At 53.8% G+C, this 17,140-nt stretch overlaps 1 protein-coding gene across 3 annotated transcripts in view; it reads left to right on the top strand.

Moving 5' to 3' along the window:
• Positions 1-17,140, top strand: part of LOC144783812 (cyclic nucleotide-binding domain-containing protein 2-like) — an 832,431-nt gene that overhangs the window by 400,502 nt on the left and 414,789 nt on the right. For all 3 annotated transcript variants that reach the window (XM_078662559.1, XM_078662558.1, XM_078662557.1), the window contains exon 8: positions 5,859-5,970. In XM_078662559.1, the coding sequence (XP_078518685.1) occupies positions 5,859-5,970 (112 nt within the window). The remainder of the gene's footprint in view (positions 1-5,858; positions 5,971-17,140) is intronic.

Genomic DNA, 17,140 nt, shown 5'->3' with positions numbered 1-17,140 from the left:
AAAGACAGCCGAAGACGACAGGGGCCAACTACACGACGTCCTAAAGGGTCAAGGGACCGTCCATGGAGAGGCCATGGAGAAGTTAACAACGGCCCTGGGTCAGCAGAGACCCCTAGCCTCCCTCCCTTCCGTTGTGCTGCAGAAGTACGTCCCGGGGGAAGACCCGGACTACTTCTTTACTAACTTTGAACGTCTCGCCCAAGCCGCCAATTGGCCCGCGGACCGTTGGGGGCAATATTTGTGTCCCCTTCTCACTGGCGACCTGCAAGCCGCATACCAGCAGGCCAACATACAGGGCACCACCCCGTATGCAGACATCAAAAGGTGCGTGTTGGAACGGCTTGGGATCGACGACGATACCTATAGATTGAAGCTACGCCAGGCCAAAGAGAGGCCCCAAGAGAACCCACGGGCCCTCTCTTTTCGAATCAAAGATCTTGCAAACCGTTGGCTCCGGCCAGAAAACTCAACCAAAGACGAGATACTTGAGAAAGTATATTTGGAACAGTTCCTGAACTCTTTGCATCCTGCCACACAGCGGTGGGTGAGACAGCATTCCCGACTCACCCTGGAAACCGCCATTGAGATTGCTTCTGCCTTCAGCCGGGCACAGGAACTCCAGCGGGGCAAGGACGAACATCCGCACCGGTCCTTGAACGCCGGTACCTCACGGCCTCTCCGGCCCCTTCTACAGCGACGACCAGACCCAGCACCTCTGTTGCCCCCCCCGGTTCTGTTCCGTCCCCCTAATCCAGGACCCCAGTGCTTTGCCTGTGGTGGGTACGGTCACATCGCCCGGATGTGCCCGCAAAAGGAAGAGCCTATGGAGGTCGGGCTCGTAAGGAACTATCTATGCAACCCTCCGGGCACCACACCCCCGGCTTTCCATTATCCTGTCTCTATTAATGGCCAAAGAGTTATGGCCCTTGCCGATAGTGGCTGCCGGCAGAGCGTCCTGAGGCCTCAAGATCTGGCTCACCCAGTCATTCCTACGGGGACGGTTGCCATTCAGTGCGTCCACGGGGACACCAAACAATACCCCACGACCCGGGTGCATGTCCAGCACCGGCATGACCCCGGGACCTCCCTCACCATTGGTATGGTTCCCGCTCTCCCCGAACCGGCCATTCTGGGGAGCGACTATCCGGGACTGCCTACGCTTCTCCAGGACACCTCAGCCTCCTTATCCCAGTGGTGGAAGGACGCCCCATATCCAGACCAGAACCACCCCACAACGATTCCGAAACCCCCCAAAACCAGAAGCCAGAAGAGAAAAGAGAAGAAGGAATACGTCAGCGCGTTCCCCGCTTTCTCTGACGACCATCCGTGGCAATCGGATAGGGAATTCCGAGCGGCCCAGCAGGAGGATTCCCTTCTTCAAGAGGCGTGGGGAAGGGCCCTCGATCAAGAAGACCCTTTGCAAGTAGGTCCCTACTTCTTTAAGAAAAACGGGTTACTATATAGAAAAGGAGGGCCCCAACAGAACGCCCAGTTGCTTATCCCAGGTCCCTTCCAGGACAAAGTCCTCTTTCTTGCCCACAGCCACCTTCTGGGAGGTCATTTCGGCGACGAAAAGACCAGTCAGACCATTTTAGAGAAATTCTTTTGGCCCGGGGTGTACCAGAGGATCAAGAACTATTGTCAGGAATGCATTATATGCCAGAAAAACAGCCGATATAGACCACCCAGAGTGCCATTGCAACCCCTCCCTCTCATAGATGTCCCCTTTAGCCGAATAGGGATGGATATCATAGGTCCTCTCTTGCCCTCCCGTAGCGGGTGTCGCTATTCCCTGGTCATAGTGGACTACGCCACCCGCTTTCCTGAAGCCATACCCCTGAGACAACCCACTACCCAAACGATAGCCAAAGCCCTGATCTCCCTGTTTTCCCGGGTAGGGTTTCCCCGGGAAATCCTGACCGATCAGGGCACACCTTTCGTTTCGGCCTTGATGAAGCAAGTGTGCGCCGAATTGGGGATAAAACAAATTCGTACTTCGGCGTATCATCCGCAGACGGACGGATTGGTGGAGCGATACAACGCCACCCTCAAACAGACCCTCAAGAAACTCCTGGGCCTGGAAGCTAAAAGGTGGGAGGACCTACTGCCCTTAGCCCTCTTCGCCATCCGCTGCAAACCACAGAGCAGCACAGGCTACTCACCGTATGAGCTACTGTATGGGCGTCCTCCGCGTACCCTGCTAGACATGGCACAAGAGGCCTGGGAGGCCGAACCGGATCGCACTCGTCCGCTCCCGGAATACCTTGAGAACCTGAAGACTCACCTCTCCATGATGCGGGATATAGTGAGACAGAATCTCGAGAAAGCTCAAGATAACCAAAAGAAGCAGTATGATAAAGGTACCAGGCCCCGTGAATTCGCCGTCAACGACTTGGTGCTCCTCATGATGCCCTCATCGGACCAGAAGCTCCTGGGACAGTGGCAAGGGCCTTACACCATCCTCAGAAGGGTGACCCCTGTTACCTATGAGGTTGAGATAGACTCCACCCGTGGAACCTCCCAGATATATCATGTAAACCTGCTAAAAAAGTGGGAAGGACCCCGTCCCGTCCTACACGGAAACCCCGCTCACCAATGTCTCTCTTTTGACTCATGTATTGATCCGGACCTGACGTCGATACAAACCCAGGAATTACGGGAATGTCTGGCATCCCTGAATACGGTCTTTTCCTCCTCTCCTGGTCGAACCAACATCACAGAGCATGCCATAGAAACAACGCCAGGAAAAATAGTCCGCTTAAGGCCCTATAGACTTCCCGAGGCACGCCGAGAGGTCATACGACAAGAGATAGCCGACATGCAGAAAATGGGAATCATAGAACCCTCAGTGAGCGACTGGAATTCCCCAATAGTCCTTGTCCCCAAACCAGATGGATCGGTCCGTTTTTGTATAGACTTTCGGGAGGTCAACAAGGTCTCTACCTTTGACAGCTACCCCTTACCCCGGGTCGATGAAATGATCGAACGGATAGGCAAAGCAAAGTACATATCGACCCTGGATCTATGCAAAGGGTATTGGCAAATACCCCTCAGGGAACAAGATAAAAAGAAGACCGCCTTTTCCACCCCTGAGGGGTTATACCAGTTTTTGGTTATGCCCTTTGGTCTACACGGTGCCCCCGCCACCTTTCAGCGCGCTATGAACTGCGTTTTGAGACCCCACGCACAATACGCTGGCGCGTATTTGGATGACATCATCATCTTCAGTGACAGCTGGCCCCAACACTTGACACATCTGTTTGACGTCGTCACCTCCCTGGGGGCCTTTGGGTTTGCCATTAACCCCGCCAAAACAACCCTGGCGGCGAAAACGGTTAAGTACCTGGGGTACCTTCTGGGAGATGGCTTAATCCGACCCCAAGAAAGCAAAACAGCAGCTATCCGATCCCTTCCCTTCCCTCACACCAAAAAGGATCTTCGAGCCTTCCTAGGTCTCCTGGGTTATTATCGACGGTTTGTGCCAAACTTTTCCCAGAGAGCAGCAGCCCTGACGGATCTGCTGACGAAATCAAACCGATCCGAGGAGAAACTACGGAACCCCTCTCCCGAAGCCTGGCAAGCCTTTGCTGACTTGAAAGAAGCCCTGACATCCAGCCCTATCTTAACACCCCCCGACTACTCCCGGCCTTTTATCCTACAAACGGATGCCTCCGATCATGGGTTAGGGGCTGTGTTATCCCAGAAGGATTCCCAAGGTAACGAAAGGCCTATTCTGTATGTCAGCCGCAAGTTGTTTCCCCGTGAAAAGCATTACGCAGTGGTGGAGAAGGAAGCCCTGGCCATCAAGTGGGCGGTTGACCATCTCCGCTATTATCTGGAGGGCAGAGACTTCGTCCTCTACACGGACCACGCCCCTCTGGAGTGGATGGCCCGGAACAAAGGTCAGAACGACAGAGTCCTCAGATGGTTTCTCTCCCTGCAGCCCTTCCGCTTCACTACCAAACATCGGAAGGGATCCGAACAGGGAAATGCTGATTTCCTTTCGCGATACCCTGCGTCTTCCCCCCCTACAGGAAGGACAGCTAGGGAAAGGGGATGTGAGACGGCATCCCGACAAACCCGACCAGTACTCCGCCCTTTCCCGAACTTGCCTCCTTCACCGCCCCCGGGACTGTCTCCCCGGTCTCATTCTACCACCATACGGACTCGACCTGAGACGCCAGCAACCCGCCGGAGAGTCACTCGCTTCTTTTCCCCACAGGGACCAACCAGAACAACGGGCCAGAGCGCCTCAAATATCGCGGACTCCGGAAACCCCGCCCCTTTGGCAGCGACAGCACCGGATAAAAAGGAGAACCCGGAAATGCAAGTCGTCGGAGATTTGTGGCAGAAACCTCGGACTGGTGGACGCGAAGGAGAAGACGAAGGTGACGGAGAGCAGTCGGCTGAAGCAGACGTGTGGACCGAAGAGTGGTGGAGTCCACAGGAGGTGGCTGTAGAGCGGCCGTAACTCACCTGGAGAGTTACGGCGGACCGCGTGAGTGCCCTTAACCTCGGTTATTCTACTCACTAGGAGTCCCCTGTATAGTCCTTGTAAATTCCCCTTCTCTTTGGAAATTCACGTCCCCTGCACTGTAATATAATTGTATAGCACTGCACTGTATTGAAATCCCCCTTTTTTCACCTCCCGACCAAGCACCCTTTTCTTCCTCCAGCCCCGTATCCCTTCCTCCCGGGCCCTTCCTTTCCTCACTGACTCCGTTTTCCGATCCTTCCTCACACACCCGGGTGACGGTGGAGATAGCTGTGATCCTACAACTAGGATAGGACTAACGGTCCCTTTTGTTTCTCTTTTGCTCCCTGCCCTCCGTGGATCCTCCCCATCGCCGGACCCTCCGTTGGACCCGCCGAAGACCAAAAGCAGCAACATCGACCCGGAGTGGATCCAGCCCCGGACTTCCTCTTGTTTTCCTTGTGTTCTACCTCTGTGACATTGCCAATAAAACCCCTACTATAGCACACTACATACGGCCTCCTCGCTTGCTTTTCCGGCCCGCTGTACACCCACCCTCACAGTGACGCTCACTCAACAATCCATACACATTCTCACCCGCCCACTATGTGAAAAACAATCTAACATGGAGTTGGTGCTCATGCCAATTGTGCACTAAGGGAGGAATCACAGCACATCATGTGAATCCAATGACTGATTCAATGAAAAACAACTTGCAAGTGTCTCAGCCCAACACTACATGGGGGGGGGGGGGGGTTGCAGGGCTTGTGAATACAGAACGACACTCTACGAACATATGCTTACATGGTAAGTAACATTTTCTTTTTTTTTGGACACCTTTTCTCTCTAGTGGTTTCACTGTTATGGTTTGCTCTGTAAAGGTAGGCTCTGTAGTGACATTGAACCTACTCATCATCAGTAAGTTGTTTTTCTTATCAGTTAAGGTGAATGGTAAAGTACATACATTTCATTCCAATAATTCATAGTAACAGAGAATTTAACAGCAGAAGAAAGTGCCTATACGCTGTGCATATACCCTATGTGATCTTGAGCTTTACCTTTGCTTGCTCAGTACCATTGATTAACCATGTTTATATTAATACTATCTAAAGCTAAGGACTACGTGGTCAGAGATAATAGCCTCTAGGATACCCTCTTCTGTGCCAACTTTGGACCTAGTCCTAGTGTCGAAACTGTATTTGCTGTCACAGCATTTCCCTGACGCTCAGTATTTTGCTCACTCACTGAGTTCTTAAGTGCTGCTTGATAGACTTGTAGGGAGGTCAATTGGACTGAGTGAAATACACTGAAGGGGTCTAAGCAAAGACTGCAAAGCTCAATTCTAGGGCTTCTAACCTTTTTGTCTGTGCCACTTCCATTCCAGGGCCGATGTGACGTGCTGCGATTAGTGGACCTCAGCAAATGCTCCTCATACATAAAGTGGATCAGACAGCAGGAGGTGGTTCTTGGGAAGACCATCATGATCAACACACAAGGTAATTCAAGGCATCTCCAGAAGTAGGCTATTGGTGAGAAAAGTAAAGGCACCAATCCCATTCACCATCTCAACCCCTACATCCTTATCACTGCACGTCTTACCAGCTCAGTCTCCTCTACAGATCACTGGCTCTTCTCTTGATCCCTCTCCTCTCAGCCAATCATTATTCAGGGACATTGGAAGTAGTTAAGTGGGAGGTAATGCAGCACCCCAAATACTCTTACAGCAGGCCAGGTAGGTAATATGCAAGAAAGTGACCTTTACAGTTTGTTTTTTATCCTGTGGCATTAGCTGTGTATCCAATGTCAGAGGTCAAATATCAGACAATATCTCTTGACAAATTCCTGTTTATTCTTTTAGCATGCAGATTGGTGTTTACTTATTCTTTCTCTAACTAACTGCATGGCGAGGAAAATGTCTAATGTGAACCAATTGACAATTTTGGTGAGGGACATGGAACGTGAAAGGAAAGGCTGTAGGATGTTAGCTGTTTCATACTACACTAACATTTAAAAAGTTGTGAATGAACTATACCTATCTCAAAATATATATCAACAACAAGGAAAGTACAAATGAGGCATTTTTTGTAATTGTGAAGTATAATGAAAACAAAGATTTCAATAGGATCAAAACAAACCATGACATTTTAACCAAGTGATAAATATGCCCTGAAACCTATTTCCATATGTCATTGTTTGTGCAATCTCTCTGTTTAGCACTACAACTGCATGTCTGATGCAAATTTAGTGACCATTCCAAGAGGTCATTTAAATGAAAATGTGTCATTTGTAAATGGCAGAAACCCACCACCCCATGATTTAGTCATGTAATTGGGACAGTGCACTCTAAAATGCACCACTGGACCCATACTACCCCCCTAGCAGTATCCTACTTAATGGGCCTTGCTCGTTTGATTCACTTGTTATTGTGTAACGCTTGGATTTTTCACCATCTCTATGACTTCAGTATGTAACTCCCACTCTGAAAGTTGTTCCAGCACTATCGTCATTGATGTGTTATGTTATGTTTATTTAATTTAATAAAGCACATAAATTGCTCCGTGAGGGTAATCTTAGCGCTGTAGACAGATTCCCTTTAGTCTTATCACTGTTCAATCCCAAACCTCGGATCGAGGTCCTACATGTCATTACTGCCCTCCTCTTTCTTGATCACTGCTCCCACCTGTCACTGCTCCCATCTGCAATTACTATGTGCCCTACACTGCTACTAACCCATGTGGTTAATATGTTTGCATGTAATGTTCTCTGATAACAAGCTATATAATTTTATTTGTTTTCACTATTTGTTCTAAAAATTACATATTATGATATAAATGTTCAAATGCCTTATAGATTTTCAGATATCCCAGTATCTGGAATTGAGAGACTAAAGCAACAAATCACTATAAATCTGATTACCACACAATCCTTCTCACAATGTCATCTCCAGAGGTGAGGTTTGTCAGTCTGAATACTACTTGTCACGCTAAACCCATTAGGAGGTTTAACAATAATGGCACATGGCTTGGCAAGTGGAACTCCCAGATTTGCAGCTGGGTTGGTCAGAGAGGTATGCAAGCATCTTGCTTCATGAATGGGGTTCAGCCTGTGCACCATGGCAGCTATTGTTTTGATCGAGACACTCGTAGCAAAGAAATCCCACCCTGTGAAGGCAGACTTTAGCTCTAATATCCTGCATACGTTTGAGTATCAGTGTTTGTTCACTGACTGACCTACCATGTCATAATGGCTAACTAGGAAAATTGATTGCATGAGACTTTTAAGCTCCAGAGAAAAGTAACAACGATAAGGTCAAAGGTAAGAAGTCCTAAATAAGAATATATCTGAAAGAAACATGTTAGTTATAGATTCCTTACCTTAGAATTACCCCCAGGCGTCAGACTGGATCGGGTAAGTTTTTTAGTCAGCAATACTTCTGCGTGTCGGAAGGTGGTGTCGGTCGGCTCCGCGACTGTAGTTGGCGTTGTGGTCACCGGAATGACATTGCTGCAGCTACTTAGACGCAGCCCTCGTGCGCTGATGTCAGTTCTTTCTTTTTCAGCGCCAGCCAGCACAGACCTGGGAAGAGGGGTACTGACAGTCAGTTTTTGACTGACTTTTTTAAAACTTTTGTCAACTTCTTTTTCGAGTCTTCAACTCCTGGTGCACGAGGGATGCCTGGCTTCAAGCCATGTGGTTCCTGTCGTCGGATGATGTCGGTGACGGATCTGCACTACGAGTGCCTCTTTTGCCTGGAGCCCGACCACGACCCTAATTTGTGCTCCGAACGCCTGTTGATGGTGCCTAAAGGCTTTGCGGGAGTGGGCCCGAAAGCTGCTTGAACACCAGCAGTCGGCTCCGCACCGTTCGAGGTCCCGGTCGCGAGGGAGGTCGAGGGACCGGTCGCTGGGCCGAAACTGTTCGTCCAAGTATTCGCACTCGGGGTCAGGTAAGTTGAAGCATAAGAAGAAGTCAAGGCAGCATCGTCGCTCTTCGACTTTTCCTCGTCGGTCGGCCGACCTGATGAAGGATGCAGGTGGTGCCCCTCCCACGGCTCCGCACGCCGAGCTCAAAGAGTCGACTCTGCGTTTCCCTCCCTTCCCAGGACCCAGAGCAACTCCCGCCCAGCTTCGTAAGTTCTACGAGGTGCTGCATGCCATCTTTGGGTGACCCGAACAGGCCAGTGTGCCTTTGGGTCCCGCTGACTCAGTTGGGGGGCCTAGTCCTTCTCCGGCTATGGCTCTGGCGCCGCAAGCCCCCCTTGGATCCTGTCCTGGATCCAGATCGGCGCTGCACTGGCGCCTCTTCCTCTGGCACCACTACCGCATTCGGAGCCGGTCGGCCCCCCCGCCGGTGTCGACCCCGGCCTCCATCCCGACATGGACCTGGACCCGGACCGGCATCGCCCGAAGCCGGATCCGGTGTCGAGAGGTGTTTTCGTGCTCCTGTTCACTCCTGGGGTCCCTTTTAGGCCAGATTGGCGCCCAGGGGATGAGGAGGAGGACTGGGAGGGGTCCGGTGACCCTCTGACTGACCAGTTGGACAGTGAACAGGACTGGAGAGAGGAACTGGGGGATGCCAGTGGTCTGGACACCTCCCCTGACGTGGCAAGTTGTCTCCTCCTACCGTGGCTACGGAAGAGGGAGCATCATACGCAGTGGTGTTGCGTAGGGCGGCCGAGGCTCTCAACCTCGAGCTTTCTACGGTGGCGGTCAGAACTAACCTCCTGACAGAGGTGCTTCAACCGGCTGCGAGCTCTTCGGAGCTCTTGCTGACGTTTAATGAGGCCCTCACAGACGTCCTTTTGGGCATGTGGTCCAGGCCCAACATGGGGGATCCGGGCGACCCCACTTTCCTCTCCCAACACCCCACCCCGGAAAGCTTGGCAGTCCAAGCCTTCACTTCCAAGAGCACATTCCCTACTGCTCCACCGGAAAGGGAATCCAGGAAGCTGGACCATCTTGGAACGAAAATGTTCTCTTCTGCCAGCTTAGGACTGCGGTCAGTAAACACCGCATGTCTCTTGGGCCGTTATTCCCACTCGGTGTGGGATACGGTTGCGCAGGTGCTGCCTCAGTGTCCAGGGGAGGCCCGGCAGTGCTCTCCCAGGCTGTCGCCGTTGGGATGGATGAAGCGAAGTTTACCATCCGTTGTGGGCTGGACACCCCCGACCCTTTGGGCAGGACCATTTCAACGTCAGTAGCACTTCATCGCTATGCCTGTATGAGATCGACTGGCTTTTCAGGGGATGTCCAGAACACCTTGATGGACATGCCCTTTGATGGTCGTTGCCTTTTTGGCGACAAAGCAGACAATGCTCTAGAGCATTTCAAGGTCTCATGGGCTACAGCCAAGTCCTTCGGCCTCTCCACCCGCCCTGCGCAGTCTGCTTTTCACCTCTTTCATGGCTACGGAAGGGGTGCCCCCGCTATCTCCCGCCCAGAGCCACAGGTCGCAGTAAGTTACCCAACCTTCACGCGGCCGGGGACATGAGAACAACCGTTGTGGCTCCAGGGTCCAGCGGGCGGGCCAGTCCACCAACCCTCCCCCCCCTGCAGCCACATCCAAACCTTCCTAGTCCGACATTTCCTGCCCATCAAATGCCAGAGATTGGCAGGATTCGCCATCACCTCCCCCACTGGTGCACCATCATGTCGGACAGGTGGGTTTTGCAAATAGTCCGAAGAGGTTACTCCCTCCCCTTCAAGGCTACCCCTCCAGCCTTGCCACCACAATACCACCGCATGTCAGAGGACCACCTGGCTCTTCTCCAGCAGGAAGTTACGGCTCTCTTGGGCCATCAAGCACGTTCCTGTCCCAGAAGTAGATCTTGGTTGTTATTCCCACTACTTTTTGGTCTCCAAGAAGGACAAGGGCCTGCGTCCTATCTTGGATCTCAGGAACGTCAACCGCCTTCTCTGGAAGGAGAAGTTCAAGATGTTGGCGCTCGCTCAGGTCTTCTCTGCCCTCGATCCAGAAGACTGGATGGTAGCGTTAGACTTACAGGACGCTTATTTTCACATTCCCGTCCTGCCGGCCCACCGGCGTTACCTGCGGTTCACGATAGGCCACAAGCATTTTCAGTTCACCGTGCTCCCCTTTGGCCTTACCAGCGCCCCTCGGGTGTTCACGAACGTGATGGCTGTGGTCACAGCTCATCTGCGCAGATCAGGGGTTTCAGTCTTCCCCTATCTCAATGACTGGCTGGTAAAGGCGGGCTCGGCCAGGCAGTTGTCTCCCACCTCCAGACTACGGCCGAACTCCTGCATTCGCTGGGGTTCTCCATCAATGTGCCAAAGTCACACCTGATTCCCTCTCAGAAGCTCCTCTTCATCGGAGCGGTTTTGGACACAACGTGGTTTCAGGTCTATTCTCTCGAACAGCGAGTCCGGGATATTCAGGCTATGATTCCGATCTTTCAGCCTCTATCCCGGGTTTCGGTCAGATTGACCCTGAGGCTGCTGGGCCTCATGGCCTCCTGCTGGGCGATCATGCCAGGTGGCATATGCGATCTCTGCAGTGGGACCTGAAGTTCCAGTGGGCGCAGCATCATAGGAATATGTCCGATTGCGCTCCAGATCTCGGAGGACACTGCACGGCAATTGCAGTGGTGGCTCACGAACCAGGATTGGGTTAACGGCAGGTCCCTCTACCTTCCTCAACTAGAAAACACAGTGGTGACGGACGGCGGCCACGTGGGAGAGGTGGAGATCAGAGGCCTCTGGTCTCCGGCGGAGTCTGGGCTCCACATCAACCTTCTGGAGCTTCGGGCGATTCGTCTTGCACTCAAAGCATTCCTTTCCTCTGTCCAGGGAAGAGTTGTGCAGGTGTTTACAGACAACACCACCGCCATGTGGTACTGCAAAAAACAGGCGGGTGGGGTCATGGGCCCTTTGTCAGGAGGCCCTCTGCCTCTGGACATGGCTGGAACATCAGGGCATATTCTTGGTGGTTCAACACCTGGCAGGTTCACTGAACGCCAGGGCCGAAGAACTCAGCCGCAGGTACATGATGGATCACGAATGGCATCTTCACTCGGAGGTGGTGCAAGGTCTCTTTCAACTATTCGCCACCAAAGAACCAAAGAGAACACACAATGTCAGCAATTCTGCGTGTTGGAATTTCCAAGGCTGCACTCGCTAGCTGATGCCTTTCATTGCAAGTGGAGTTGCGGTCTGTTGTACGCCTATACCACTTCTGCCCAGAGTGTTGAAGAAAATCAGGCGGGACCGGGCCAAAGTCATTCTTGTGGCTCCACACTGGGCACGGCGAGTATGGTATCCCGAGTTCCTCAACATGGCCATCGATCCTCCGACCCATCTGCCTCTTCGGAGGATCTTCTGCCGCAGCAACAGGGGATGGTCCTCCACCTGAACCTGTCCAGCCTTCACATCCTTGCATGGAGATTGAGCGGCGGCAGTTTGCATCATTCGCCCTGCCTCCCGAAGTCTGCGATGTAATTCTGGCAGCCAGGCGTCCCTCCACTAATACGGTATACGCCTGCCGGTGGAACAAATTTGTGGCACGGTGCACAGCAAAGGCTGTGGATCCCCTCTCTGCCCCTCTTTCTGAGGTTCTTTTGTTTCTTCTTTCTTTGGCCTAGCAGGGCTCTGCTCTGTGCACTATCAAGGGCGATCTCTCGGCCATCTCTGCCTTCCTTCGGCTTCCAGATCAGCCTTCCCACTTCAAGTCCCCAGTGGTAAATCGCTTCTTGAAAGGCATAACTCATCTCTTTCCTCCTATTCCTTTCGTTATGCCTCAGTGGGACTTGAACCTGGTTTTAACTTATTTAATGTGTGCTCCCTTTGAGGTGCTTCACAACTGTCCTCTCAGGCTCTTAACTCTCAAAACTGCATTCCTGGTGGCCATCACTTCTGTCAGACGGTTGAGTGAGCTCCAGGCACTCTCTTCTAAGCCTCCTTTTCTATCTGTGCATCTGGACAAAGTTGTCCTCAGGACTCGTCCGCCTAAGGTAGTCACTTCCTTTCACATTGGGCAGACAATCACTTTGCCTACCTTCTTTCCACCTCCGCATCCTTCGAAGGAGGAAGAGAGGTCCCACCCTCTGGACCCAAAACGTGTGCTTTCTTTTTATTTGGATCACACCAAACAGTTCCGGGTGGATGACCAGCTCTTTTTCCGGTATGTGGGCACCAAGAAAGGTTGGGCCGTACACAAGCGGACTATCTCTCGATGGGTTGTTCTGTGTATCAAAGCCTGCTATTCTCTGGCCAAGAAGGAGCCTCCAGTGGAGCTGTGCGCCCATTCCACCAGGGCGACGGCAGCAACTACTGCTTTGGAGCGAGGAGTGCCTCTCAACGACATCTGTCAGGCAGCTACATAGGCTTCACTGCACACATTTACCAAACACTACTGCCTTGACAGTCAAGCCCAGAGGGACCGCTACTTTGGCCGTTCGCAGACCCACCTTTGGTATTGCTGGGGTATCTATTCTAAGGTAAGGGATCTATAACTAACGTGTTTCTTTCAGATGAACAAGTTACTTACCTTCAGTAACGATATATCTGTAAGGAACATTAGTTAGTTATAGATTCCTTACCGCCCCTCCCATCCTCCCCGTTCTGCAAACTGATTTCTAGGGTTAAGGACATCCCTTCAGGGCCCTAGTTTTGTGCACCAGTGGTCAGTGTCTTGCATTGCTTTGCGTTTCTGGCGTGGAAAGTCGTGTACAGAACTGACGTCCGCACACAAGGGCGGTGTCTAAGTAGATGCCGCAACGTCATCCCGGCGACCACGAAGCCAATGACGGACGCGGAGCCGACAGACACCACCTTCCGACACGCAGAGGTACTGTTGACGAAAAAACTTTCCGGATCCAGTCTGACGCCTGGGGGTAATTCTGAGGTAAGGAATCTATAACTAACGTTTCTTACAGATATATCATTACCGAAGGTAAGCAACTTGTTCAATATGCATATTGTATGTCGCAAGTTTGCTACACAATGCTAGTAGGAAACCCTATTTAAAAGAGGGAAAACACAATTTAGGGAAATTATCAACATCATAAATTGCAAATGTATGTTTTGGAAGTACATTTTCAAGGCTGTATAATATGATTAATGTATTCAAACCTCAGTGTGCTGCTGGAGTAGCTAGATCTCTCCATATGCACTTATGGCTGGTGGGTTTATATCTAACAAACCAATGTATTTTGGTATCTGTAATCTCTTTTTTTGCTTGGTTTGCCACAGGTTTTCATAAAATGTGATAAAAATGTTTTTAGAAAATGAAAGCCGGGCACTGGATACATGATGTTCAGTGTGCAAATAGTGGTATAGAAACCCTAAATGCACACTCCGGGCAGGTCACCCCCCGAGCACACTCCACATGAGTGAGCCCGTCCCCTGGTGCCGCCTCTGCCCTGAGCGGTGCCCTGTGCTTCACTGCTGTGCCCCGACCGCCGGATCCGCTTGGTCCGCGGATCTCCTGTGCCCCCTGCCACCAGCTTGCTTCGCCGCCTTATTTCGTCTTTTTCCCGCCGTTTGCCCTTGCCCCCTGGGCTCCCCCCCTCTTTCTCGCCCAGCCCCGGCCGCGTTTCCCGCCACCTCCCCGCCGCTGCCCCCCTGCGGCCCCGCCCCCTTCCCTCGCTCGCCCTCCCCATTCGCCACCCCGCTCCCCCTCCCAGCTGCCCCTCCCTCCCACGAGACTATTTAGAGTCTTTGTGGCCAGTGAGGTGCAGTGACCTCTGTCCCTCCGGGCAGGTCACCCCCCGAGCACACTCCACGTGAGTGAGCCCGTCCCCTGGTGCCGCCTCTGCCCTGAGCTGTGCCCTGTGCTTCACTGCTGTGCCCCGACCGCCGGATCCGCTTGGTCCGCGGATCTCCTGTGCCCCCTGCCACCAGCTTGCTTCGCCGCCTTTTTTCGTCTTTTTCCCACCATTTGCCCTTGCCCCCTGGGCTCCCCCCCTCTTTCTCGCCCAGCTCCGGCCGCGTTTCCCGCCACCTCCCCGCCGCTGCCCCCCTGCGGCCCCGCCCCCTTCCCTCGCTCGCCCTCCCCATTCGCCACCCCGCTCCCCCTCCCAGCTGCCCCTCCCTCGCTCCGCCCCCACCCCACTCTCCTCATATGGCAGAGTGGCGAACGCGCAGCGGGCGCGCCGATTGTGCGCCGAAGGCGCGCCAAAGGGAAGCCCGTCTGCGCCCGTCCGCGCCTGGACCGCGCCCAGTGCCAAGACCCCTGGCCCCCGCAGAGGCCACCCCACCCGCCGGACGTACGACGCCGCCACCCTCAACGCACTCAACACCGGCCGAATCCCAGGATGCTACCGAGCCACCCCGAGACGCACCCACGGACCCTTCAGCTGCCACGCCTGCAAGTTCACCTGCATCCGGACCTACACCGCACCTGCACCCACCAAGCCGAACACCAGCAGCAACCACCTCAAGTGCATCCTGCTCAACACCCGCTCCGTCCACAGACACGCCATCGAACTCTGGAACCTCCTCGACACCACAGCTCCTGACGTTGCCTTCCTCACGGAAACCTGGATGAACGACTCCTCAGCGCCCGACATCGCCATCCCAGAGGGCTACAAGATCACCCGGAAAGACCGCGACAACCAGACTGGAGGAGGCATCGCCATCATCCACAGGGACACCATCCGCATCACGACCAACACCGACGACACCCTGACAATCGCCGAACACCTGCACTTCCAGATCCACACCGACCCCAAGACCACCCTCAGAGGCACCCTGATCTACCGACCCCCGGGACCACGCACACCATTCAGCGAAGACGTCGCCGACTTCATCAGCCCGCACGCCCTCCCCTCCGCCGACTACATCCTCCTGGGGGACATCAACTTCCACCTGGAGAACGACAACGACCGCAACACCACCACCCTGCTTGACAACCTCGCCAACCTCGGACTCAAGCAGCTGGTGACCACCCCCACCCACCTCGCCGGACACACACTCGACGCCGTCTTCTCATCCAGCAAAGACATCGCCTTAAGCCATGCCACCGGACTCCACTGGACGGACCACAGCTGCATCCACTTCACCTTCAGAAGAACCACGATCCACCACCACCAGCAACAGGCTGCACGAAGAAGCTGGAACAAGATCACAGCCGACCAGCTCGCCGCTTCCCTGAGCCAGCACCCTCCCGCCAGCTCAGCGAACCCAAGCCAGGCCGCCGACAACCTCACAAAGTGGATCAGCAACTGCGCGGACGAACTCGCCCCACTGAAGACCCTGCCCAGCAGACCCGGCAGCAAGAAGGTCCCATGGTTCACAGACGAACTCAAGAGCTCCAAGAAGAACTGCCGAGCCCTCGAGAAAGCCTGGAGAAGGGAGCCAACACCGGACAACATGACCACCCTCAAGATCGCCACCCGAAAGCACCATCAACTGATCCACGCCACCAAGAAAACAGCATTCAAGGACCGGCTGGACAACAACGCACACAACTGCAAGGAACTCTTCAACATCGTGAAAGAGCTCTCCAACCCCAACGCCGGATCCAACGACATCACCCCATCGCAAGACCTCTGCAACTCCTTCGCCTCCTACTTCCACAACAAGATCGCCGACATACACAACAGCTTCAGCACACAACCAACGCTCCCCACGACCGCACCAACGCCCCCCACCACCACCCTCAGCGCCTGGACCCCGATCAACACAGAAGACATCATCCGCACGATGAACTCTATCCACTCCGGATCTCCGACCGACCCCTGCCCTCACCACGTCTTCAACAAGGCCGACGCCGTCATCGCACCCCACCTGCGGGACATCATCAACACCTCCTTCGACACCGCCACCTTCCCGGAGAGCTGGAAGCACGCCGAACTCAGCGCTCTACTAAAGAAACCAACAGCGGACCCCACCGAACTCAAGAACTACCGCCCCATCTCGCTCCTCCCGTTTCCAGCCAAAGTCATCGAGAAGACCGTCAACAAGCAGCTGGCCGCCTTCCTCGAGACGAATGGATCCCTCGACCCCTCTCAGTCTGGCTTCCGAGCCAACCACAGCACCGAGACCGCCCTCATCGCTGCCACCGATGACATCCGAGCCCTGCTGGACAACGGAGAAACAGCGGCCCTCAACCTCCTAGACCTCTCCGCAGCATTCGACACGGTCTGCCACCGCACCCTAGAGCAGCGCCTCAGCAACGTCGGAATCCAGGAGAAGGCACTGGAATGGATCATCTCCTTCCTCGACGGAAGGACACAGAGAGTCCGCCTACCACCGTACAAGTCAGAGGCCACCAAAGTCATCTGCGGCGTCCCTCAAGGGTCCTCGCTCAGCCCCACCCTCTTCAACGTCTACATGAGCCCCCTTGCGGCCATCGCACGCCAACACAACCTCAACATCATCTCCTACGCCGACGACACCCAGCTGATCCTCTCCCTGACCAACGACCCCGACGCCGCCAGAGCCAACCTACACGAAGGGATGAAAGACGTAGCCGAGTGGATGACGACCAGCCGCCTGAAACTGAACTCAGACAAGACGGAAGTCCTCATCCTGGGCTCCTCGCCCTCCGCCTGGGACGACTCCTGGTGGCCCCCCGCCTTGGGCACCGCACCCAAACCTACAGACCACGCACGCAACCTGGGCTTCATCCTGGACTCCTCCCTCTCCATGACCAGACAAGTCAACGCCGTCTCTTCGTCGTGCTTCAACATCCTGCGCATGCTAC

The sequence above is a fragment of the Lissotriton helveticus genome, chromosome 10 (genome assembly GCF_964261635.1).
Source record: "Lissotriton helveticus chromosome 10, aLisHel1.1, whole genome shotgun sequence".
Taxonomy (NCBI): domain Eukaryota; kingdom Metazoa; phylum Chordata; class Amphibia; order Caudata; family Salamandridae; genus Lissotriton; species Lissotriton helveticus.
Note: the sequence above shows the minus strand (reverse complement) of the source record. Positions and strands in the feature narration are given on the sequence as shown.